The sequence below is a fragment of the Cyprinodon variegatus genome, unplaced genomic scaffold (genome assembly GCF_000732505.1).
Source record: "Cyprinodon variegatus isolate N-32 unplaced genomic scaffold, C_variegatus-1.0 Scaffold715, whole genome shotgun sequence".
Classification (NCBI taxonomy): Eukaryota; Metazoa; Chordata; class Actinopteri; order Cyprinodontiformes; family Cyprinodontidae; genus Cyprinodon; species Cyprinodon variegatus.
The window spans coordinates 320,773-348,041 of NW_015151168.1; the positions used below are offsets into that span (position 1 = coordinate 320,773).

Consider the following 27,269-nt stretch of genomic DNA (forward strand, 5'->3'; position numbering starts at 1 on the left):
ATCACTACATCTCAAGTTATTTTTTCTTTTACATAAAAGAATAAATACTAGATAAAATGAAACAAACAATAAATATATAGTAAGACGATTTCTGTAAGAAACTGCAGACCTAGAAACTCTGTTTCCTTGTATTATTGTGCTGCAGGAAACATAAAATAGGGAACAATGAGAAACAATCAGAGCCAGGTGGAATAAATGTATAAAACTAGTGTTCATATTTATTGACAATGCTATTTCAATAGTTCTGGCAAAGATGGTAATACAACAATTTTTAACCTTTGACTATAAAAAACTTTATCTTTATTTTTTCATCTTATTGGTTTACTATCTAAATTAATGAAATCAGCCAAAAACATAGAACATCTGACATCTAAATTAATGTCATTGATAAAGAACCACAATCAATCATCATGATGGCAAAAAGCTCTTTCTCAATGTAAACAGTATTTTGGCAATAATGAGGTGATATAAACACACCACCAACACTTGGCACTCTAAACGTTTGTTGCTGATTTTAAATATTTAGCTTATTAGTTACCTACTTTTTGTATACAATACTTTATTTAAAATAAGAAAGTCATTGAATTTACCAAGCTATATGATGTATAAACACTGCACGATTCTATAAACTAAAGTGTGGTAACAATGGATCAAGTTTGTGAGGGAAAAAGGGAGGATGAGTTCAAATACAGTTTAAAATACTTTTCTTTAAATATATTAAAATATCTTTTTAAATGACAAAAGAACCTAAGGAGCTGAATTCCTTGTTGAATAACACTGATTTTTGAGGTTTAAAGTTTAACCACAGCAGACTCTGCTGTGTCATTGGTCTTCCTAGAAAGAAACCACACCTTCATGGGCTCCTTCTTTCCTTTCATGGTGATCGGGCCGCGGTACTCCAGATCAAACTGGGGGTCGGCGTTCTCAGCGGACTGCAAACACCTGGAGTACAACATTAACAAGCTTAGAGCATCGTTTTCCCTGGCTGCTGTTTTACATAGACCTTAGCATGCCTCATCCAATACATCATACAGTTTAAAGCATGATTTCCCTTCATATAACACTAGCTTAAAATGTATATACTGTAAGGCAAGCCTTTTTAATACATGTCTGACATTAAGAAAGTCACCTTCTTTTCCTTTTTAGGTCATTTTTGATTAAATAAAATTATGGACAGCCAAATGAGAGATTATTTTTAGATGATCTTTTATTACTGATAAGTTCATTGGCAACATGGAGGCTCACCTGTGTATGTATAAGGCAGCTCTGCAAACACATTGCATATTTCTTTTTGAAGAAATCAACCCAGATATCATTAAGGATTAGTAAAAAAGTCAACATTCGCAGTGAAACTTCTCAGTTTCACTAGTATTCAACTAGTATTCTACAGTTTTATTAGCTATAATTAAGCTGTTAAGACCACCATTCTATTAGGAGCAAAAAAAGGGGGATTACAAGCCTGAGAAAACCCCTTAAGCTGTGAGTAACAGGGGTGGCAGCCTCATGATGGGTTAAAGCTCATCAAACTATTGGGAGAAGTTACCCAAAAGGTTTGACCAAAGCCGTCTAGTTTAAGGGGCAATACTTAATGTACATTTCAAGACAGTAAAAAAATAATTTAAAAATAATTTATAAATATTTAACAGTATTTACTGATCAAAAACAAGTTAAAAGGGGGGGTGGGCATGCAGGTGTCACAGTGGTTAGTGCGCACGACCCATGTACAGAGGCCATAGCCCTCAACGCGGCCCACCTGGATTCGAATCCGGCCTTTGGCCCTTTGCCGCATGTCTCTCCCCCTCTCTTATACCCCCTTTCCTGTCAGTCTAATGTCAGAAAAATGGGCCACTAGTGCCGTAAAAACTTATAAAAAAAAAAAAAAGGGGTTGGGGGGGGTACCTTTTTATACAGTACGTGTAAATATTTTTTTCTGCTGTATGTATAAAATGAATGGATGTTTTATAGGACTTAAAAACATGGTTAGTAAGCTGTTGATGATCGATAAGGAAAAAACTGAGACTCACCTGTAAGTGTATTCTGAGACGTTAATTTTCCCCTTTTCGCCCGTCGTCTCAGTTCGACTTGTGAGGTTAACCGTATTTCCAAAAAGGCAATATCTGGGCATCCGTTGGCCAATCACACCTGTAACTACCTCTCCAGTATGGATCCCGATGGTAATCTAGGATTAAGAAAAAGATTAAACATATAATATTAAATAGGTCGCTTATGATAAACCAAAGCGTTAAAAACAAAATAAGGGTGTTTGTGCCTCCTCTAGATTTTTATTACTCCAAATGTGTAAATTTGTTTTTTCAAATCTGATTTATTTACTAAAAACTACAGAAAACGTGTAACATTGTAAACAGTAATATGAACAAGTGTTTGTGTGGAGCTTGCAAACTATATTTTTAGTACCTTTTCAGCCTTTTTTCTCACAACTCTTAGCCATCTAATAAAAAGGTGTAACATTTAGTGGGTGGACATACGACTCAATCCGCCAGTGAAAAATGCTAAAAAGAATGCTCCCCTTTTTCTCATTTAAATCTACAGAAACAAAGATTTCTAAGCAAACTTTTACCTAATTAAAATAATAATATTTATCCTCTGTACTGTGAGCACTTTTCATAGCTTGTTTCTTGAGAGCCTAAAATGTGCAATGAGTCTCTGGGACGAACAAGCATCTATTTTCGTCCTCAGCATCATGAGATTGTTTGAGCAAGCGCCTGCTTCTTAAACCAGACTCATCTTTTTGCCAGGGCCATCTCCTAAAATAAACATGCATTTGTTAAGCAGATATTATCTCACAGGGTTAGATCTCAGCAGTGAAAGCTAAATAATGGAAAGCAATCAGTAAAACAAATGTTTTTAACCTGTCATTAAATTATTCCTAAACAATCAAGAGGAGAAAACTGAACAGAGCTATCCATTCAGGGGAAGAAAAAAAAAAAAGAAACAGCATATGTATGTATGTAAGTATATTATATATATATATATATATATATATATATATATATATATATATATATATATATATATATATATATATATATATACAAACAGCATCTTATGTATAGTAAAGTGGATTATTGCACAGGATATCTTTGCAATGAAGTCTGAGACTTCTCTGTCACCAGTCTGATCATGTGTAATGAGCTCAACTTTACTAAGTGCTTTGGTCACATGAGATTAAAATATTCTTTTTGATTAAAATAAAAAAAATAAAAAACTTGGTTGGTTTTGATTTTAAAAAACACATGAATGTAAAGAGGAGCGCCTCAGGCATACTGTAAAGTATGTGGAAGAATCTATGATGCTGTTTGCCTGTTTCTCCACCAAAGATAAACTCTTATGCTGTCATAAGAACAAAAAAATATTCTGTTTTAAATTAGGTATCTATCCGACTCTACCAGCATTAGTGGTGGGAAGTGATTCAAATTTTTTATTGAGTTAATTACAGGATCTGTAATGAATTAGTTTGTTTTTAATTGAAAACCATGCAGTATATATGCAAAATATACCACCTTCTCAATTCAAAAACCCTTCTTGCACAAAAAAAAGAAAAAAGCATTTCTAAAGTATTATGCTTATCATCATCAACTTTTTTAGAATAGTTACATTAAAATGTATTATAGAGCATATATTAAAGAGAATAAAGAATTAAAATAATATATATCACACTCAACAGAGATGCTGATTGTTTATAAACAAAATCAATCCTTCTGTCTTTGTGCAGGAAGTCTTAATTCTCCATTTAAGATAAGCCACTGAGACTAGAAAAGCTTTTAACTAAAGCCAATTTAAAATGCAGATTGTCGCTAGCTTAACTTGGCTGTAAACATATTGTTATGGTATCATCGGCCAGCACTGCTGATTTTGAAGGCCAGGGGTAGATTTGATTGACATAGCAACACACAGAGGCTGAAATCCGACTGGACAAAAAATATAGCAACGACATAAATGGAATGGAAGCAGCACAGCCGAAAGAAACGCTACAAAAATTAAGAGAATGGATTGCTTGGAATAAATAAATTAATACAGTTGGAAAGAAGAAAATTGAAGATTAGGTTGTGAATGTAGGTTAGGGTTTCTGATTGATTTCAGGCCAGCAGTGAAGGCCTTGAAGGCCCTGACTGCCCACCACTGTCCAAACCTAGATATCTCCGAGACCTTTTACAGCCACATAACCTTCTGAATCCTTAGCTGTATGTGAAGCGTTTTGGATTTTTTTTTCTGTAGACCAGTATTCTGTGGTCTAAATCCCACCTGTACTGGTTCATCGTCCACTTTGACTTGTCCCGCAATCTCCATCATATCGAGGGCGAGGTGACATATTGACTTGGCATGGTGCGTGCAAGGCTCCGGCAAACCGCTCACTGTCATGTACTTATCACCCACTGTTTCCACCTGTAACAGACAAACATTTTCCCATTTCAACTCTAAATCACAACTAAACCAGCTTCTCTTATCTTTCTGGAACATGAAAAATGATTAGTTCTCACTCCGTCTCTAATGGGGGAGCCTGCTTTAGGTGCCAGGATGAACTGAAATGGCACGTGGTAAACACTTACATCAGCTTCCAGACATTCAGGTCTGAGTCCTGCAAAGATCTCAGGACCACCAAGCCATTGTGCTTGTCGAGTAAATATTACTTCTTTTGGTGACCCAGTGCCTGAAGCCCATCCTCTGGAAGTGCCGGGGTCTGTTTGACTTCTCAAAGTGCATTCTTGTCTGAAAGCCTGAAGAGTAAATCTGCAGCACCGGGCCTATAAAACTGTGCAGTCGCTCTGTAAAACTCTCAGTTTAGGAGTAAGTAACGGTCATAAAAAAAAAGGAAAAAAAAAATCAAGTCAAGTGATATAAATATTCCTCCTGAGTTGTATGTGCATGATTGTATAATTACTATTCATCACATGAGTAGACATCACCGGGGAACCAGAGGAGAATGTGTCAGCTTAAAAAAAAAAAAAGTCTAGCTTCCCTTTCTTAATCCCTCCTGTTTTCCTTTAGTACGAAATAAGATTACACAAAAGCCTGACAAACGACGGCACAAACGTTCCTGCTTCCCACCTTGTATACATAAGGGTTCTTCCGAGAGTCTGTCAAGATGTCGAAGCGCGTGTAAACATCATTGAGCAGGTTGACTATCTTGATGGCTCCCTCGGCCGAGGCGTGCTTGCTGCAGAAAGCGTTGAACCCAACGATGCCGCTGAACAGGATGGTGACGTTGTCGTAACGCTTGGCTGGGACCGGGCGCTTGTGGCGCAGCTCGTTGGCAACAGACGGTGGCAGAACAGAGTAGAGCAGTCTGAAAAGAAGAAGAAGAGTGAGAAGCATGGAACCAGCATCTTTTTCTTTTTTTTCCTTTTTTTTGCCTTCCCCACCACCTTTAGGTCACTTCACCATGCAAGCTGCTCACACAAAAAATGGACAGTGTTTCTATGGTAACGGTTAGATCATGGCTGCATTGCTTAAAGCAAAATAACTTCCCTGATACATTCTACTTGTAGCTGCAGAAGATGTGACACCGAACATTCACCTATCAAAAGCATTGAATGTAAACATTGCATTTAACGGGATGCAATTGGGGGCTGCACAGTTTAACAGTAGGAAACACTGCTGCCTTGCAGCAAGAAGGTTTCTGGGTTAGATTCCCGGCCCAGGGTCTTTCTGCATGGACACTGTGCATGCATGGGTTCTCTCTGGGTACTCCAGCTTCCTCCCACAGTCCAAAAACATGACTGTTAGGTTAAATGGATTTTCTAAATTCTCGTTTGGTGTGAGTTTCTGCATGAATGGTTATTTGTCCTGTTTGTCTCTGTGTCACCCTGCAACGGACTGGTGATCTGTGTAGGGTGTTCCCTCTCACCCGTAGACAACTGGAGATAGACACCAGCACCCATCATGAGCCCAATAGGGATAAGCGTGACGGAAAATGGATGGATAGATGGATGGATTGCACTTGGAAAATGTAGAAAAAGTCAGATGTTTGATGTGGCTTTTGTCTGATTAGGAGCAAATGCAGCTTAGTCTATAATTCTATACATACATCTATATGAGTGTTTCAGTTTAATGCCACAAGCTTTCTGACGTTTCAAATAGAGAGCAGAGTACTGGTCCATCCCACAGCCACCGACATGTTTGGGAATGATGCTCTTTTTCCGCTGTGAGTACAGTCAATGGTGGAACTTTCTGGTTTTAGTTCTCTTAAAACAGATTTAATATCCTTTGCTTCTAAGATACTGTAATTTATTAGATTTATTAACATGCTGTTAGAGATACTGTTGATTGTTCTTTGTATGATTGAAGTTTCTATTTTGATGTTTTGAGTTTTTTTAAACAGTGCTGTTTTGTTAAGTCCTTTATTAATAAAGTTGGATATTTAATTCTGAAAAGCTGGGCTCTTTTTGTCATTGATCTAATGAGAGTGCTTTGGATAAGGGTTTTGTTTTGTTAATTTTGATCATTAGTTTATAAAATAGTTTTTTTTATTAAATCAAAATTACACTAATCTGTTTATTTATTGAATCCCACATACATAAGAAGTTGTAAAGCGGCTGCTGCTTACCTAAGTGTTGAGAGGACTTTATGGTTTGCGGATAAGACACTCTGACCACAGCGTGTCCAGAAGAATACTGTAGCTATACCATGGCAACGAATATGTCAGTTTCTTAAATGTCATCATACTTCTGTGATCATATCCAGCTGTTGCCCACTGCTATGACAGGTCAAAGCCTAAAACCAGCTTCATCCTAATAGGGCCTGAAGATTAGTGTTGGTAAATATCAGCCTGCTTAATCAGGTCTGACCCCATGTGCTCCTGTTGCCATGCAGCATTATCAAAGCAGCATGAGAATGAAACCTGTTTCTTTTTCTATCTCAGCAGTTTGTTCCGAGCAGTTTGGCCTTAAAAAGGAAGCCTTGAAGCAACTTTTTTTTAACCTTTTTTATCATTGCACTACAACATGCACTAATGAACAATCTCTGACACTTTGTTTTAACAGCCGTGCAGCAACATAATGACTCTGAGGCTGACTCACAACATCGAGATAATGACCAAGCTTCTAATTAATTTCTTAGAGCATGCAATACAGAGAAGGGGTGCACAAAATGCTTGTAATAGGTGTTATAAAAAAAAAGAAAAAAAAAGTTAATTGTGGAGAAATAAGTAGTAAAAAGTAATCAGTAGTAAGTAAAAAGTAAAAAGTAATAGTAAATAAGTAGTCTACAAACATATTCAAACAATTCGTTGGATTAAAAAAATAAAAGAAAAATTTATTTTCTGAGCCTAAACAAACTTAAATGAGATTTCAGGTGCTCACTAGCTGATTAAACTACACAGACCTGCTGTCAAACTGTTTTCCTATAGTACCATGACATCTTGAAAACCCGAAATGTCTAAATGATCATATAAAATATGTCTACCTCCTAAGTATGTAGCTCCTCTTTCAAAGCATTTGTGTATCTTTTTTTTTTTATTACTCTGAAAAATGAGTCAACCTGAATTAGTTAGAGACTAAAATTTATTTGCTATGGTTCCAGATGTGTAGGAAGAGCATTGGTGCGTACTGTACTTTGATCTGCATGCCCTCCAACGCCACTAAAACCCTAAACAAGATACGGGTATAAGACTCTCAACTCAACGCTAACATAATACCTAAGCTGTCGTAAAAGTGCTCAGAGTTTCAGGCTTTGCATAAAACAATAAAAAAATATATATGTCTAAAGTTAGAGAAGCTCTGGTTGGTATATTTACTTAATAACATATGGTCAGGTACATCTAAAGCAATATATAAACATTAGATATCCTCCTACAGCAAACGTTTTGTTCTCTCAAAGAGAAACAGGCGGATCTCTTTACTGGCAACAACTGAGTAACTTTGTCAAAGCAACAATTGTAGTAACTTCAGGTAACAAACTGTAAGTAGGTGAAAAGTAAGAACAAAAACATATTTTTCTCTCCAGGAGCAGCACTTTGATACATGACTGTAGAGAAAGTGGTAAAACTGACAAGAGATCAGAGTTAATATAACAATGTGTTTGGTCATTTTTACAGCTGGAAACTGTTAGAATCCCTTACATCTGCTTAGTTTTTTTGTTTTTTTTTTTCTATTTGATTTATTTTAACCTAAAAAGACAAAACAAAAGGATACAAAAACAAAAACTACGTCTATTAAACACTACTGGCGGCATTTGCAAAAATAACTAAATAAACAACCACATGATTGCGATATCAAGTAATAAAATGTAGACTAATTTAAGAGCAATTTACATAAAGGGGAACAAATAGAATACCTCCTCATTTAAAAGCCTCAGATGTTATTTAATGAGCCGCTGTTTAGAGATGGGCATTTATCGTATCATTTATTGGTATCGTTATAAATTACCAGTCATGATAACAATTTATTATCTAAAAAAAATTGGAATTAGAGATGATTAAAAAAATTGTTTTTAATATTTTTCTTCTTTCTTTTTTCTTTCTATTTGAGCGTTGGCAAATTTGAAAAAGTTGAATAAATTAGGCTAATAAGAGATGTTTAGTGATTTAAATTACACTTCTTTATGTAACTGGTTTCCTGAAGAAGATATTAGAAATTTGCATAGTATTCTGTAGTGTCATTAGTTTTACTGTCAGTTAGATATGAATACCACAAAATACTGTGATAAGATTTTAAGACCATATCGCCCAGCTCTACTGCTGACACTCTGTGGCCTCTCCAGTAAAACCTGTTAAAAATCCTTAAAAATAAATTCATGTTATGAATAAATAGCACAATCTCACATTTATGTAAATGCTTGTTTTGGCTTAGAAAACATGCAAATTGAAATCAGAAAAAAGGCTCCATCCCTTAGGAATGGGGAGTCGTTTGGGTTGTTTGTTAGCCTGTAAAACCCAATACTGGTCAATGCCTCTGAAATGGGGTCGTTAGGAGAAATTGTTGGCCTGCCTGAGATGACTGAGAATCTTCCCCAGCATATTCACTTCGTCAGAGAACATTTGGCTTTAATTCATTTGCATCTGGCTGCATGAACAGCTTTGCTTGTGAACCCAATTAAACTTTTAATGGATTGGACTTTGGGGCCCACACCAATGGACACGACTGTTCTAGGGAATGAATATTACAAAGGCTAATTTCTCTCATCTAGCATTGAAAACGGGAAGCCAAGAGAACATGCTGTTTCATTAGAGGTTAGAAAACTGCTCCTTGTTCAAATGTTAAGTCAGAGCAATTACCAAACATTTCACTTGCAAACAGAACTGTTAGGAAAAAAATGTGATGGGTTTAAGAATATATATCTATGTATATGCTCGTGAACTTCTGAAAAATAATCATTTTAGGGTTTAGAAACTCGCCATCAGAGAATGTGATATTTCAAGGCTTTTGGAGACACACTCAAACACATTTTGTTAGCATAAGGAAAAGGAAACCTGTCTGTCTTCTTCTTTTCATCCTCCAGGGCCCTCAGTGTGTGCTGAAGACGATCTGTCAAAATTTCCAGCTCCTGGGTCAGCTTGTACTCCTCACGAAACTGTTCCCCTAGCAGCACCAGGTCACGCGTGGCATCATGCAGCGGGATGTCACTGAGGTAGAGCCCCCTCCTCGTCAGATCATCCAGGTTCATAACACTAACCACAAAATCACAGAGAGGTACGGGACAGAATAAAAGAAATGCTCTTGTCTGTTAAAAGAAAAATAAAACACACAGGTTGTTGATACTCTTATCAAATAAATAGATCATAAGGCCCTAGTGGTGAGGTCAGCGTCTTGGCAGAGCCGTCTGTCTGTTGATAAATGATCTTCTTGTACAGTGAGGTCAGACATGGCTCTATATGGCTCTGCCTGATAAGATGAATACAGACTGCTCCTCGTAGTTCTGTCGGGAACAGGCAGACTTTTAGCAAAACCACTTAAAAGCCTGTTTAGACAAACGGAACCATGTCCAAAGGACACTGCTTTCCTGCATCAATTATGTCAGTAAATTCCCTGAATAGTCACAACGGAGGCTAACGGAGGACAAAACAAATCCTACCCAGTACCTTCGTGTCGTGCCCTAGCATATTTTTGTCCTTTATAATTTAATTGCATTTGGGATCATAAAAGCCTGAGGGGACATGATTAGAAATTGGTAGCACTTTTGATTTTTTTGTAGTGTCAGCCCAATATTCCATAACCCCCTGAAAACATCATCCCTTCTACAAAACACTTTGGTGGCACCATCATGCTGGGGGTAGGTTTTGCCCAATCAGCAAAACAGCAACTGGATGGAGCTGATGGAAATATATATAAAGCTATGTGGTGATTCTGGAGGAAAACCTGTTACAAACTATAAAAGATGTTAGTCTGGAGCAAAGGTTCACTATTCAGAGAAATAAAATTAAAATGATAATCAGGGCTACAGTCGAAAGGTAACCACATAATGATGGCTATGAAAATGACTGATTTACGAGGGCTGTATATAGAGGGTATGGAGCTCACACTTCATTTTTTAATATTTAACATTAAATAAAAATCTTGTAATATTTCCCTCCCACTTCTACATACAATGTGTTCTAGTCCATCACATACAAGCAACCACAATCTGTTTGCAGGCGTAACGTCACAAAATCTTCAAATGTTTTAATGCGAAGGGATTGGATTCCTGATCAGTCTTCAAACGACTTATTCTAATCTCCTCCTTGCATGTTTACATTTTTGTGGAGTCTTCATGCCAAGCTGTGGCAGAACCAATCGAATCTGGGTTATATAATAAACTGTTGTAACAGAACAGCCTCTTCTCACCGACCTTCTGCTGCAACAGCAACTCTTTTTTTTTCCATTTCCGCTCAGCATGTGATTCACTCACTCCTTATCCTAACAAATCTGCATCCTGACAGGGTCAAATCTGGATATTTAGGCTCAGAAAGGTTGGATGTTAAGGAAGCAGTGGATGGGGCGTTTTTGTTCAGTCTACTTGTTTCGCTTCCTTTGCTATGAAGGATTTTGTTTAAACATTTTTCATACCTCTAGAAAGTATAGCTTTGCCTATGAAATAAGACTAGATTATAATGAATGCAATAAAGTGCTTAAGAAAATTTATAACCTGCTAAAGTCCAAATATGGATACTTGAAATCTCATTACAGAGGGAAGCAATTACACTCATGTTAAAGCTGAGGCAGCTAAGATATTCATTCCTTTGACCTCCCTCCCTTTGTGTGACTGAGTCCACCCTAAAATAAACAAAAAGATGTTACCTATAAACAAAATAAAGGCTAAACTTTAGTGTAGATTTGTTTGCTTGTATGCCACACAGGGGGATTTGTACGCATTAGAAAGCTTGCACTTAAGGTGTAACTTAATGTCTTGGCTGTGCTTGCATTGGTCTGCATTCTGCTGCAAGGCGTATCTTTTAGTCTCCAAGTATAAATCAAACAAACATAGAAATTGAAGTTTAGAATACTTCTACCTATTCATTTTTGTTTTGCATTCCAATCTTTTTGTCTATCCATGATTGCCTATGACAGCTTTGGTGATGTAGATGTTGGATGCAGCTGTACGGACATGAGAAACCCTGAGAGAAGCTCACTATGTGGTGTTTCTAAACTAACTGATGGCCACATGAGGATTGGAGGTCTGTAGCAACTGACCTTTAGAAAGCTGCCGACTTCAGAGAACTTTGTTTTCCATCATCTGCTGACTCTGCTCTTTGATTCTACCCTTCCGCTGCATCATGTCTTAGTTACTGTCATTAGTAGGGCTGGGTATTTTCGCCAAAGTCCTGAATCGATTCGATTTTGATTCATACAGTTCTAAATCGATGAATTTCAATTCAATCGGTTTTTACAATAATGAAAATGGTTCAACTGTGTTTCAAAATACTCATGCATTTTATTTTTTTCCTCTCATATTAAACAATAAGTGCAAAACTATCTCAAAACTATCTCAAAAGTGCAAACCTGTTTGTAAAAAGTGAAAAAGTGAAGCCTCACATGAGCAAGCAGACATGACACAGCGGGCACACAGCAGACATGCATGAGCTGCATTATCTCCACTGCACAAACCAAATGTGCAGCGTTGTCTGTAACAACTACAGGGTGTTTGCTGGTCAGCCCCCATTTATTAATGTCTTTAGTCAACCTATTGGCTATATTTGCAGCTGTCTGGCTTGAAGTCATCTTTGAGAGCATCTTTCCTGCTCATTTGAACGTGAACGTCACACACGTCACTATAAAACGAATTGATCTCATTTCCTAGACATAGATTTTGCAAAAATGTAAAGGAATCGATTCAAAATCGATTAAATCGATTGTTTTACCCAGCCCTAGTCATTAGTTATGTTTCCACTACAACTGTGCGCATATCTATGTTAATATTTTTCTCATTTTGAAAATGCAAAGTTTCACAATTACGTGAATGACAATTGCAATTAAAATCGCTTGTCAATGCATTTGTTCACGCGATAACTCTGAAAACAACATGGCTGAGGCGGATGTATGAGATAATGCATATTATAGATAATGATAACACATGTGATAATGTATATTATAGATAATGATAACACATGAGATAATGCATATTATAGATAATAACACGAGATAATGCATATTTCAGCATGGCTCTAGTGGGCGCCATAATACTTCAGCTAGTTCCAGTCTTTTCTTCTTTGTCCTCTTTCGCAGCAGTGAGGTCCAGCAGCAGAAAATTGTTCCCATGAGATATGAGAAAACCACCTCGTTATGCGTAAAAACCTTTAAAAACATGATTTTTTTATTATTTTTTTTCCACACAGTTTCGATTTAGCAATTTCAATTCCGGAATTTCAATTTGGACAATTTGAATTTTAATGGAAACACAGCTATTCCCAGCTGCTTCTACTTAGTTAGAATACCAGCAACATCAATGGTTGAGGTGTTGGGTTTTACACATCTGTGGACATGGAAATGTTTGGAAGATCAGAATTTGATAATTTGGATGGACGAGCCAAAACCTTTTGGCAAGAAAGTGTAGGATCTTGACTTCTACTAGGTTGGTCAGCAGGTGGGCTCATTAAAGAAAAAATTGGTGGAAAGATTCAAATCATACCAGTTTTTTTGTTTTTTTTTCAGAAGACACAATAGACTTTGATTACACAGAGGATGAAAGGACAGTAACCATTTTTTTTTCTTTAATTTAGATACGCCCATTGGAGCACACTCTGCTACAGTCAGGTAAGAATGGAAAAGTGTTGAAAACTATTTAGGGAGTGAGCTATGAAAACAAATTGAAAACATGTTTAAGACAGTAGTGAAAAAAAGCAATTGATTAAAAAATTATCTCAACATAATTTCCAGTATTTCACCATTAGAGCTATTATAAAATTAGCTTAGTGATGTATTTAAAAAAGGAGCCGCTCAGGTAATAAGTAGCTTTCAAACAGCCAACGCTTTCATTGGTTCAATTGTCCATGTTGGTTTCATCATCCAGTTGGATTCAAACACACCAGAAAGTGAAGCTACTTTTTTAAGGTGAACACATTCAGCTATGAGACGTGTGAAAACAGCACGACACGGTTACCTGGGCGAGCAAAGGAAAAGGATGTTCTCTGCCTCAGGCAAATAAATCATCTGCCCTTTCAGTCTCAGACAGCTGATCTCCACCCCTGTCAGCTCATCCTCATTCTCCACGGTCTCCACATTAAGCAGGCCCTCCTGTCAGGAACACATCACACTGATGAATATTTCATTACACTGTAGGTTCTTTAACAAATCTCCTTCAAATCTACGAGCTGCTGTTTGGATTTTGGGTTTTAATGCATGCAAAACAAACTCATCTTTCACACACAGAAGTTTTTAGCATCTGTAGCTTTAAAATGTTTATATAAGTGCAATTTGATCTCTGAATCACTTTGCTCTGTGCCACTGAAATGTATTTTTCTCCAATGCTTTACAAAATTTCAATTCATCACAATCATGTCATCTGAATTAAAAGCATCAATGATGCTGCTTCTAAAAATATCAGCGATCTTATCAATATTTAAGAAGACGCATTATGCCTGGTTCAGCGCCTTTATTTTTGACTCTGCAACTGTACCAGTCCAGCTTTACTGGATTCATTTTAAGTGTAGAAGGAAGAGAGTACTGTTATTTCTTGAGGTCCATTGCTTGATCATTTAACTGAAACATGCTTTTTAACTCCAGGCCTTTAAAAGGTCTCTATCTCTTTCTGATTGTCTGCTCTGTTCAGATAAGCAGGTTTAAACGAGCTCTACTTTAAAAAAAAAAAAAAAAAATGCTGTGCTTTTTTGAACTATTACTCTTTCCTTTCACAGTAATAAATTCTCAATGACTAACAGGTTGTTATGAGGTATTAAATGCATGCCATCCAATATCATAATAGTAGCAGGCGTGGGTTTTGAATTCAATTAGCTTTTATTTCATTTCTCCTGATCTGTAATGTCTCGCCTATAAGCAGAAATGAGCTGTCAGTCAGTCCTCCACATTCATGTCTCACCTTCTAACGATTATTGGAAAGACTTTACATATGTTCATTCCATCTTTAACCCCCCACCCCCAAAAAAAATCTACATAAAACAACAGAGCAAAAAACGACCCTAAAATGAATGTAGAAAACACTCTGAGATACATGTAGAATAGCAGCAATTGTGTGTGTTAATTTTCTCAAGTTAATAAAAAAACTTACGCAAGTCAGCTGCTTTTGGCTTTCCTTAAAATACTATTACTCTTTAAAAAATGATTCAGTAAAGCTCTATCTGCTCAAATGTTTCTAGTTTGATTATGAAGGCTGAACAGAAGCTGGCAGCGAGCCCGTGTCGCCGGGCGGAACAGGAGAAACATGTCTGTGCATTTAAAAAAGGGCAAGAAATCATTTGATCTTTAAAGGGGTCACACCTATAATCAAGGCTCCATTTCCATTGTGCAGTTTTCCTTTGTTGACTGGATTATAATTACAATGAACTGGATTGCAAATAGTCTAGATGACAGGATTGTCTCCTTCAAAGAAAGCTCAATGGACCCAGTTTAATATGTAGGGCTGGGATCCAGATAAAAAAAAAAAAACACGTGTTTTGATCATTAGCACATTGGTATTATAAATTGGCATTTTTATAATTTGTTGCGTCTACAAAACTATCCATATTCAGTGTCTGGCAAAAGTATTCAGCTTTTACACATGTTTGAAAACATTAGTTATGTTATTGTGACAAATACATCATAACAAAGCACCAAATAAATATTAATATTAAGTAAATATTAATATTAAGTAATATATTAATATTAAGTATAATAAAAATCTCGAAAGTGTGGCATGCATTTGTATTGACTCTGTGCACAGCATATCAGTTTTATGTCAAAATTACGTCTTTGTTTTTTGCCTCTACCTGTTCTACACAGTTTTCCTTTGAAAAGTGTCTCTCGGGTTGAATTGAGTTGAATATCTACCTTGCTCCGAAGAACAAAGACAGTGTTGATGTGGGACAGGATGCCATGAAAACTGAAGTCGATGTGGGGACGAACCAAGGAAAAAACGGATGGAAGGATACAGGCACCAGGCTGGAGCTGGGGAATAACACACAAGAGTCAGTTACAAAAAAAAAAAACAGAAGTACGGCTGTTTAAATATATCTAAAAAAAAAAAAAAAAAAAAAAAAAAAAAAACAAGTGCCCACGCGATCAGTTTCCACATCCTACATAGGAAAGGTGCATAAGAATGGATGTGAATGCACACCTGTGGCAGCACCCTGTAGATGGCGTTTCCACATTGTGTGAGCATCAGGTCTTTATCAAACATAAGGTGGAAGGGGAAAGCCTTGCAGAAGGTGTACGGGCTGATTCGAGTCTCCTGCGTGCCGTTCTCCTCAAAACCGTCGAGATCTTCATAGAACGCCTCCTCTTCTGAGTCCTTCTCCTCAATCAGAAACTTGATGTGATCACACTCCTCGCTCTTGGGTTGGATCACCTGCACATAATGAATCCATCACCATCTACAGCACTAATGCTTGTATCCTTCTGAAACATACCACCCTCTAAAAAAAACTGTCTTTAAATCATTTTACATCAGTATTTCTCTTTTGATTTCACCTCGAAAAAACCAGCAAACCTTTGGTTACTGTCAACTTTTATTGCATTAAATACCAGTTGAATACTTAAAAACTCTCAGTATTTATTACCAGAGAATGCAAGGCAGTAACTAGTACTATCAATAACAAATTAATAGTAGGTTATAAATACATTGTGCACAGGTCAAAAATTAGCAGCAATTTTATTTTTTCTTTTTCTTTGTGTGTGTTTCTGTTTACTTCAAGAAACCTCTTCTTGATGCCATTGTGGTAAAAAAATATCTGATTAAAAGGTCATGATACTAATAATGATAATAGCAAATGTGGTTTATGAAATGTATAAACAGTAGAATAAATAAGTATATATAAATAAAAACACAAGTTTTCTATTGATTATTGTGAGATAATTTCCCCCCTAATACTACTACTTCTACTTATTTTGATAATTTATCTGTTGAGTGATGCCTGTCTGAAATGAGCTTGGCTCGATCAAGACATGTCAAAGCTGCAAACTGTATTTTTATTTTTGGTTCACCTACAAAGAGTTAAAGACAGACATTAAACAAAGGAACATTTTCTGCAAAATTGAATTCAAAGAAATGACTAAATTTAAAAGCAAATTAAAATGTAAAGGTGCACCCATAAGACAGCCTTAAATGAAATACTCTAACCATGAACAATTCATCTTCTTACAAAACCTGAATGAAAACAGCATTAATTCCATGTCTTCTATATTGAATCAGGAGGGTAATGAATGACATTTCTGTGGGTTTATGAGCATAAGGCGCTCTGACGTCGAGCTGCTGTCTCTGCACCCTGTTTCCACAGCAACGGTGGCTAATATTTTCAGAAAATTGGGTGTCACATTTGGAGCGTCTGCCATTTTCTCTTCTTTCGCAGTACACACAACTGTTGGAAAACATTTCCTTGTCTACCCAACAAGATTAGGTCTGGGAGAAAAATGTCACTGTTGTAATAAAGAGCAAAACCAATGCGAGCTCACAGGATGTCTGAGGAGAAATAAAACCTGACAAGCTGCTGTGATTGGAAACACAAGATCCGTCAGACGCACACAAAGATACAATTAAAAATACCAATACCACCTAGCTGAGACATTAGGCGTGACAGGCGCTTGTTGTTTTCAATCAATTTCCAATTAGCCAGTCTGAATATATTTTAGCCAAAGTTATAGACATAGTTAAACTAGATGTGAAGAGCAGAAATAAAACCCCTGAAAAGCCAGTCAGCCTCTTGCCTGAGACTCTATAACTTAGATCTAAAAATATCCTCTGACTCAGAGGCCTTAGCCAAAAACTGAGCTGCATTTATCACAGCGTTTTCCTTTTAGGTTATTCAAGAGGGGATCTGCTGTTTAATCTCCACATCAGAACCTCTTCCATTATATTCTGAAACATAAATCATCATATTTTTATACAAAGAACTGCAGATACTTCAAAGCTTTATTGAACGTTGTGTCATAAATCAGAAAGAAGCTGAGGAAGCTTTAAGTCGGCTTCATTTATCATCATCATCATCACCATCAGCAGCAGCAGCAGCAGAGTAGACCATTAGTGCAGTGGCTTTCACTTGAGCAGGAAAATAACGAGGCTGACCTTCATCTCTATCTCTGTGCCGTGGATTTGTTGAGCGACTGTTTTAATGATGCCAATCACAATATCCTGCAACCCTTCTCTCTCAGAGTAGTAGTGGAGGATCAGGTTGTTTCCCTTCTCAGCGTCGGTGCAGCGAAACGATGGCGCCCTCATCCCGGGGTAAATGGTACCCAGGTGGTCGTGTAGGGCATCCAGGTTCTGAAAATTCAGTCACAAAGATTTAACAAAGTTTGACAACTAATCACAGCTATAATAAAACGATGTTATGTTGTGTGATCTGCTTTAGGGTTGTCCTTCCTCGTCATATGGGGCTTGCTTCCATGGCGTCAAGACTATCATTAATTAGCAGTGAGCTATATGAATGTACAGCTGCTTTTGATAGCCATTTCCCATATAGGTAAAGGCTTAAATGCCTTTATAACTCTTTTGCAACAATAAAACATTTTAGTCATATTGGATTTAAAGGGGAAAGCTTCATTTTTGTTTCCTTACAGTTTTCTCTTCTTTGAGTGTTTGTAAGATAGGCTGTTTGTATATGCGTTTATTCTTCAAGGTCTGTTTTCTTGGAGCTAGGTACATTTAATTTCATTATATTTTTGTTTTATTATTATTTCTATTGCTGTCTGGCTGATATCTTACATCGTGCAGCACATCCCCTTCAAGGGATTTTAAAGATTGGTTTGAATTGGATTGATGTAGGCCTGATCCGCCCTGAAGCCAAGAGAGCGTCTGTTTCAAAGAAAGCTAAAATATTCAAGTTTGGCTCCTCATTTACCATCTAAACTTCCTGCATGTGAATGTACAGGTTACTTTAGAAACATTACAGAGATTGGTAAAATAACTTTATTTCTATATGGCATGACAGAAAAGGCTGTACCATTTCCAATCAACAAACTGACACGTGTAAAGCAGCCACCTCAATATGGATGGAAGATAAGGCCCTGAAACTGCATCTTCTGTGGTTACAATATAATGAATGATCAAAAGTATAACAACAAAATCATTAAAGTTATCATTGTCAAGAATTTAGATAAAAAATAAACCATATTTACCTCAAATCATAGTAGATCCAAATGTTGCTCCTGTGGTAACAATTCCCAGCCACACTGTCTGTTTTAGAGGTTTATAGACTTATTTAGTTTATCATTGTCTGAATAAGTAAAATTTCATCATGAGATTTCTTTTTCAAATATAACTACAAATGGTTGGATAATACCCCATCTCTCACACATCACTCTTTGCTGCAGCCGGGAAAACCAAAACATATTTTTCTGGCTTTATAAATAGGCAGGTTTAAGCCAATTACTATTGGTAACTAAATAAGCATATATATCCTAGAATGCTTTGCAAGAGTTTTCCTCGCAAAGCATCATGGGATTTGTTTTGGGGCAAAAGAGAATAAAGATGGCGCAAGCACTGTGTGGGGAGCAGGAGTCAGATGACCAACAGGGAGCAAAAAGTAGTGATCATCTGTCCGAGTGGTCAGTTAACTGAGTTCACTATAAAGTCCACTATATAGTCCCCTATACAGGAATTGAGGGGTTAGGGCGGATGTTTGGACACAGCCCATATCAAATAGTTGTTAAAATTATGCCTAAAAATGTACATTTAAAATAACCTTTCTCAGCTTCCCTAGTTAAAGCACATAATGAAAGTCAGCTGCACACCAACTCACAAAACTAAATCACAGTTTGACTCCTCTGTCTGGGTGTCACTGCTTGCTTTATCTATTTTACGGAATTAAAACATACCAATCAGAAATTAAAATGTTGTCCAAACTACAGTACAGTAAACTACGTATCGTTTTGTAGTAAAGCTAACATTAGCCATCTGTTTGCTGTGGATGGGTTACTTTTCATTTGAAAGGAAGACATTATTATGGTAATCAGTTCTAAATCCTTTAGCGCAGGAATTCCTTCATGTTGATAAGAAGAAAAACCTTCTTAAAAAATTATGATATAGCTTTCACAAAGCTATATCATAATTGAATAAAAACAAAAATTTGAAGCTTTATTTAAACAGAAGAATTTATTCTAACAAACAAGAAATTCCTCACAGAGTTCTAGAAATACCCAAGCATGTTCCCATGACCAGCAGCAGCAAAGCCTCACCTTTGGTTCTGTGAACACACAGCTAACAGACTAACTACACAGGGGCCAACGTCTAGAGGCCAACCACATAAAACATACAGCACTGAGGGACAGCACTATTCTGCTCCTGTTAGGCTGTGTGACAGGAAGTTGTAATCAACAGGAGGCTTTAATAACATAAACTTGGTTTATTATTGATGATTGAACCACAGAAGTCAGCCTGCTCAGCAGTACAAAGAAGAAGCTGCTCATTAGCTGAAGTGTTTAAACCATTTTCATTAAAATGATGCTGCTGCATTGCTCGGCACAGTACCCTGTATTTTTAACATTTTCTGGTTTAGTTTTAACATTAAAAAATAAAGCAAAGCACATTTTTCATCTATCCTGAAAGACCGAACTGGTAGATTTAGGGATTGTTTTCCTCTTCTTTTCTGTGCAGCTGCAGCGTTTCTTCCCTGCAGTAACTGCTTCACAGTCAGTGAGGCGCAGCATGGAGCAGCTCCCTCATGAGTGAGATGTTTGTACATGTGTTGATGTTTCTTGTTACACAATACGGATAATAAGGACAAAAACAATAGAAAGATTTAACTTTACATAGATACAAAGTACCAGGGACCTTGAAAGAAATTTCAATCGCATATTTATCTTTTATTACTGTAACAATTCCCACACTAAAAATACATTGCAGCAGTCTAACAGTGTGGGAAATAAATCTAATTCCCTCGCCATCCTTTTCTTTGTTTGTTGCATCTGCATACATGAAGATCTACACACATCTGTCAGAAAAGCTCCTTTATTTTTCCCCTTTTGAAGTCAGACTAAATAAATGCCTCTCTATACTTATACTAAGAAATTACAACAGCCTAAGTTAGATTTACACTAATAAAATTTCCAAGGGTACCAAAACCATGCAGATTGAAAAAATAGAAAATAAGTAAAATCTATAAATAATTTCTGACACAGTATTGTTTTTTTCTGCAAAATACCTGCAAAAAAGGGTCAAGGCTGTAACTTCACTTTTTAATTTCAGCGTCAGAAAGGAACTTCTGGAATAAAATATTTGCTCATTTGAGGAATCTTTGTTCATCTTCAATTAGAATGTGAATACATGTGAAAGGACTGCATGGCAACTAGAATTTTTATTCAATTCCAATTCATTTAGATTCAAACTTGCAAATTTTGTAACTACTGCAGAGTTTGTCGTTCACTCATTTATTGCTTCAGCACTTTGGAATTCCTTGTTATTTTCCAGGCTCTCTTTGCTGCTTTGTTATATTTCTAAAAAGTTTTGAATTTACAAAATAAAAAAAGTTTAATTCATAGTCTAAAACAGGATGATAATAGGTGTTTTTTTTCTTTCAGACCAATTAATGCACTATTCCTGTAAAATCTGACAGTGGGTCAACCTTGATGGTAAAACACCACCTAGCCACAATGCTTGTCACACTAAAGCCGTCTTCATCTAAAGATAGAGGTTTTCCTGCCCTTGTTATGAGACAAGAAACATAAAGTGTTTGCAAAGTGAGAAAGAACCTACCTGCAGGAACTCCCGGACATTTGAGCCCAGCACACGTAATATGGTGTCATAGCCCGACTCCTGGCAAAACTCAAAAAACATCTTCCCAAACATCTGCAAGATTTCTCCTGCATCGACCTCTGAAAAACAGAAATAGGTTGATAAATCATTTGTTCATTGCATTTATTATTTCTCTTTTATTCACTTTTGCTACACAAACAAAACATTTGCAGCCTCTTACTCAGAACTTTACTTGCAGCCGCAACAAGATCGTAGGTTTTAGCATCTTCGTATATGATTCGAACAAGGAACTGACCCTCAATGTCGAGCTGAGCCTCCCTCCTGCAAACAGAAAAAATACTTTTAAGGAAGAACAGCCTCCAGCTTTGGTGTTGTTTACCTTTTAAAAGAATGACTCAATGTAAAACCGTCAGTATTCTGTTGTAAAACCCGGAGCTACGGCCAATAGGTGAACAAATAGCTAACAGAGACTGACCTACTAATTATCCATTTGAAAATCAGGTTTCTAAAAAATAATGAGAAAACAAATGAGAGGCAGACAGTGTTTAGATAAAACAAAGAAAACTGAATGATTTACAGGCCTGACGAGCAACCAAAGTCTTATCAAAACGAGCTACAGCTGCAAAAACATACCAGGCCTTGAAATGTTTTGCAAAGAAAACAAGAATTCAGTTGTGCTTTGCTCAGCTTATGATAATTGAAACAAAAAGAGCAAAACCTTATAAGCCCTGCTCTAACTAACAGTGAGTACCATATGGAGACATTAAACACGTCCATGCATATTCGTTTTTTTTTTTTTTTGTAGTGGCTGACTACTTTGAAAACATTTACATAAGGCAGCTGCTGCTCTAGTTTCCTCTGCTTTCTATTTCAGGATGGGTCAAGCAGAGGGCAGTCAGATAAGAAAAAATAAAAATCGCACTGTGAGCCAAATTTTTCAACACTAAAATATGTTACAGTTATCTGGAAGCATTGGGAGGAACCCACACTGGACCTGGTCAAACCCTACCTTCTATTCATCACACAACTCATCAGATATGCAGCATACAGTTCAGATGCTCATTCAGTCAAACAAAAGTCCGCTTTATGGTAAGTTCTCTTTAAATTGTGTGAGATATTCAATGTTTAAATGCACTGGAAAAAGTATAACCTTGCACAAACTAAAAAAAAAATGTCCAGATATCACATCTAAAATATTTGACTTCACAGAATCTGAATTTAATAGCTTGTTATGACCTGATTATATTATGTTGATGTAAACAATAATACTGCACTTGACACAACTTAAACATTTCAACATTTCAGTTGATTAACCAAACTAATATACTGACATTTAACTAAATTAACAAGAATTAATATTTGTATAGAAACCAGTTAATTTAAATATAAACAAATTAGATTTTTCACATATCATTTGACTTTACTTCAAAAGAAATTTCCATTTCCCTTCTTACAAACTCTATACACCCTAGACAGGTTGCCAGTCTATCGCAGGGCAACACAGGTATTCACGCACACCTAAGGAGGATTTAGAGAAGCCTATTAACCTAACAATCCTGTTTTTGGACTGTGGGAGGAAGCCGGAGTACCCTGAGAGAACCCAGGCATGCAAACTCCATACAGAAAGATCCTGGGCCAGGAGTCGAACCCACAACCTTCTTGCTGCAAGGCATAAGTGCTAGCCACTGCAGCACTGAGCTACTTTGTCATGGTCTGGGACTTGGACTTCATCACGTGCTCTGACTGCATGCAAAGCGCCGTTCACATTTGACTCAAACAAAAACAAAAATTACCTGCAGGCCATGAATAAATATATAAATATTGATATAAACATTATAAATATTATAAATATTTGTTTTGGGTCCTTTCTACGTGTATTTAGTTTTGGTTAAATCAAACTTGATGTCACAAAATCCAAAAAGAATGAGTTACACAATCAAATCAATAATTTTATCTAGTTTAGAGTGAAAAGCATTAGTTTGAATAAACAGTTAAATGTTACACTTTTTTCAGTGTGATTCACCATCAAATCAGATAACGATGAAAAATATTTTGAGATAAACATTTAAAACAGAAAAAGTTTCCCCTGACCGACCAGACGGTTAACTAACATCTTATAAGTCCATCTCACAGTTAAGATGACTTTGTTGATCCTTGTGCTGAGAAGCAGGAGAGAGGAGTCCACGTTAACTTAATTTCTGAATTTGTTTATACAAACCTGCAGGTCTCTGTAAAAATCCTAAAAGTAGATAGAAAAACAACATATATATTTATGACATATATCCTCATTATGATTATTTCTTTACTAACAGCACTTGTTTATTACCTCCACCATGTTTTCATCTGTGTTGGTTTGTCTGTTTGTTGGTCTGTTTTCAAAATAACTAAAAAAAATTTATGGATCAATTTTGCTGAAACATTTCAGAGAAGGTTATGATGAAGAATGATGAACATTTTGGTGATGATCACCATCTGGCTCCAGGATTTTTTTTAAAGATTCTGTGAATACAGATATTGACTTGAGGTGGAAATCACAAAACTTAGGGGGAAATTTGCTAATGGAGGTCTGGGCTCTCCGAGTGCTTTTCTACTTTGCCAAAGTGTTAAGTAACTAAATACCATCACCTTAAGCATTTAAGGCTTTTATTCATTTGGACCACCTGCCAGTAAATGAGCTTTTGGTAACTTGAAGCTAAACAATATTGCACAAATTTTTTTAAATACAAATAGAAAATAAAAAAATTAACAGAAAAACATACGAACCTACAAGATAATAAAACACAATGATACCAACTGGGGATCAAAAAGTTCATTATTGTTTTTTTAAGAAGGGAGAGGAGTTTTAATTTGGGATACTTTACTTACTTATAATGACCGGTTATAAACCTTGATTCACTGACTTAAAAGGTATTGAACATCTGTTAAATCTATTTAAGCATTTTTCTTTACTTTAATTCTATGTTTCATGTTTTAAAATGAACTTGTTGAAATTGTGTAGATGCAATGTAGACAAAAAAAAAACCAAACAATTGCAATTGTTGGATCTGCAGTTGCATATCGTGTTTTAATTGAACATAATTTTTTCATGCTCTTAAAAGTTAGAATTTTAAGTAAAGAAATCATATAAAAAGCCTGCACGTTTGATTCATTTTAATAGAAACTGAATTTAATCAGTCAGTTTCCTTGTGAAAACAGGTATCCTAAAGAAAACAAAATAAGCATGAGTTCACAAATGTGAATCAATAAAATACGTAATCATTGTTATCTTGTGCGCGGAGAGACAGATTTCATGTTTAAGATGATAAAAACACCAATTGTTCCAGCTGAGCTTGCTGAATCACATGGATAAGAGTATTTTCCACACCAGTCGGCTGTCCTCTAAACCTAACTTCACAATCTGTAAACCTGTACAAGTCAGAGGACTAAGGGAAACCAACAGAAAAGATATGATAAAATAGCAGGATTGTTTCCACTGGATTATGTTTGGTTTTAAGTAATGAAATCATTTTGAAAGAGATGTGATTGAGTTGTGCTCAAATAAAGTTACCAGACACTCTTCATTGCTGCAAAAGTTAAAGTTGTTTTGCTACCAAAGTATTAATTTTAAATTAAGTAAATTCAACCCATTCTTTGTTTTTTTATTGTATAAATTTAGCATTTCCCTCTGTAGAGTAAAACTACGGAACAGTAACAATGTAGGATCTCTCTCTTTTTCTCTCATAATTAAGAAAAGTGGGATGATGTTTGGGCCTTAGACCTTTTCTGTCTGACTTTGATAGTAGCAGAACTATAATGAATTGTTGAAGAATTAAATGGACTGAATTAGTTTGTGCTTCCTCTCATTTATTTTAAAGTATGTAAATAAGAACATTGTGTCATTTTATTTTATTTTTTTCTGGTTGTTTTTCCTGTCATCCCTCCGAGTTTTAAGATTATGCAGTATCACATATTTATAATGAATAATTCAACTGAATTAGTGAATCATCATGGCCATTCCAAAATGCTGGTGCTTCTTGCTTGTATTCTAATGTACAGTTCTTTGTGATGCCATCCTTTAGCATGAAAACTTCTGTTTAAATAAAGAATAATAGGTCGAAACAGGGACAGGGAAAGTAATTATGCTGCACTGATAATGAGCAGGAATAGGCCAGCTTGGTGAGTAAGGGTCTAGGCTCCCTAAAGCCAATTTGTTTGAAAAGAATCATCTCTTTTCGAACTAATTCTACATATATGCCCCTGAAATGACTGCAGCATAGAATTACACTCTCTATTTCAACTTAGAATATTGCAGCAAAAGGATTATCAGTAGAACTATTTTGTGTTACTTTTTTAGTTTGAAGTTATGCTGCTTGACAAAAAAATGCCCCTTAATTACTTTTCTGAGTTAAAGGTTTAACCATTCCTTCTCATAACTAATATAAACCCATTTACTTTCTATTTGTTTATCTCCTGTTAGCCTCTGATATGGGAGCTGGCTTAGAGCTCATCTGCCTGGTTACATGTTTCCTGTACAGGGTTGCCTCTAGAGCTGGTTAACCCTTAACTTTTGTATCTCTGCGTCTTTTTCTGCTGATGGACGCTCACACTGAACCTGACTCTGCTGGAGGTTTCTTCCTGTTAAAAGGGAGTTTTCCTCTCCACTGTCGCTACATGCACGCCCAGTGTGAGGGATAACTGAAGAGTCAATGACTAAATGCAAGTGATAATTGTCGCTGCAAGTTCATCCAGGAGAAGCATGTCTTGCAAGTCACTGACTCGATGCAATCAACTGGTTTCCCCTGATAAAAAACGGAACGGATCGACTGTATGATATTGTTGAATTCTAGGTTAAGTGTATTGAGATGGCGTGTTGTGAATTGGTGCTATAATGTAGAAATAAATCAATTGAATTGATTTAAATAACCATCAAATAAATCAGTAACTGAATAATCGATTGAAAGCAATAAAATTTGCTTGTTGTGAACCTTCTGATTGTACAGGCGACTCAAAGCAAATCCTTCAGAATTCACCCAAAACTTTCAAAGAAAAATCTGAAAGTTTAAAAGTCTATTAATACCTAAAAATAAATCTTTCAAGAACAACCTTATAGGTGAGATTGAATGACAACAATCTTTAGTGCAAACAAAAATGATGTCATAATGTTTGATGCAGAGTTACACTTTGAATGTTCATCTTCATGTCAATTAGTGATTATTTATTTTCCAGCTGCTGAAACAAGATAAATATCTGTTAAACATTTATTTCAAATGTTTAAAAAAAAGCAAATAAATTCTACATTATAAATTGATTTTAAAATGCAGCAACTTTCCCAAGTTCTAAACTACATCTAGACCTCCATAGTAATTTATTTTTATTTTCTTCCACAGCTACTGAAAAGGCAAGTGTGTTTACACATTAATTCAGTGCAACTGATGAATCTTTTGCACAGCAGCATAGACACATGCAAAACTCACTTTATGTCTTCCCACACTTCTGGGCCGTAATTCCTTAAAACCAGGAGCTCCAGGGCGTGATTCACAAACCCGTACTGGAGACGAAGGGGAAAGAAGGTCAAAATTAATTAATGAAATCAGTCTCGAACACCCAAGCTAATGTACAGCTTGAATGTGGCGCATCTCTGCTGTTTATATAAATGCATATATCGTGTACACCTGTTTACAGCGGTGCTGTGGTGTTTATCATCCAATAAAATCAGTGCAGGCTGTGTAACCGCTATACTCGCAACAGGAAATGTCAAATGCTGCACTACGACGACAAAAAAAATTAATTCTTTAGCATTTAGAGAGTAGAGAAAAGACCGAATGTACGTACCATCGTAAGTGTCGCTTTTCTCCTCTTTATTTATCAATTACAACCGTAGAATGAAGCCAAACCGTCATGGTTCGGTCCAGATGCTGAGAGCCTCTGCGTCCATCTCAACTGTTTTTTTTTTTCAGCGTCTTTACGCTCAGCGGATCTGTCCAATAGCATATCGGGAAGGAGGTGACGTAAGCTGTGTT

General features: G+C 36.3%; 1 protein-coding gene across 1 annotated transcript; it reads right to left on the reverse strand.

Annotated features, from left to right (window-relative positions):
- Positions 1 to 27,204, reverse strand: gucy1b3 (guanylate cyclase 1, soluble, beta 3). Its single transcript, XM_015394961.1, has 13 exons — positions 27,082 to 27,204; positions 26,724 to 26,797; positions 21,491 to 21,591; positions 21,271 to 21,389; positions 17,644 to 17,841; positions 15,700 to 15,930; positions 15,414 to 15,530; positions 13,531 to 13,664; positions 9,428 to 9,625; positions 5,068 to 5,305; positions 4,264 to 4,404; positions 2,025 to 2,179; positions 1 to 942 (listed from the first exon to the last, which is right to left on the reverse strand). The coding sequence occupies exons 1-13, from the start codon at positions 27,082 to 27,084 to the stop codon at positions 792 to 794; spliced, it is 1,860 nt and encodes a 619-aa protein (XP_015250447.1). The 5' UTR covers positions 27,085 to 27,204; the 3' UTR covers positions 1 to 791.
- Between the last annotated feature and the right edge of the window lie 65 nt (positions 27,205 to 27,269).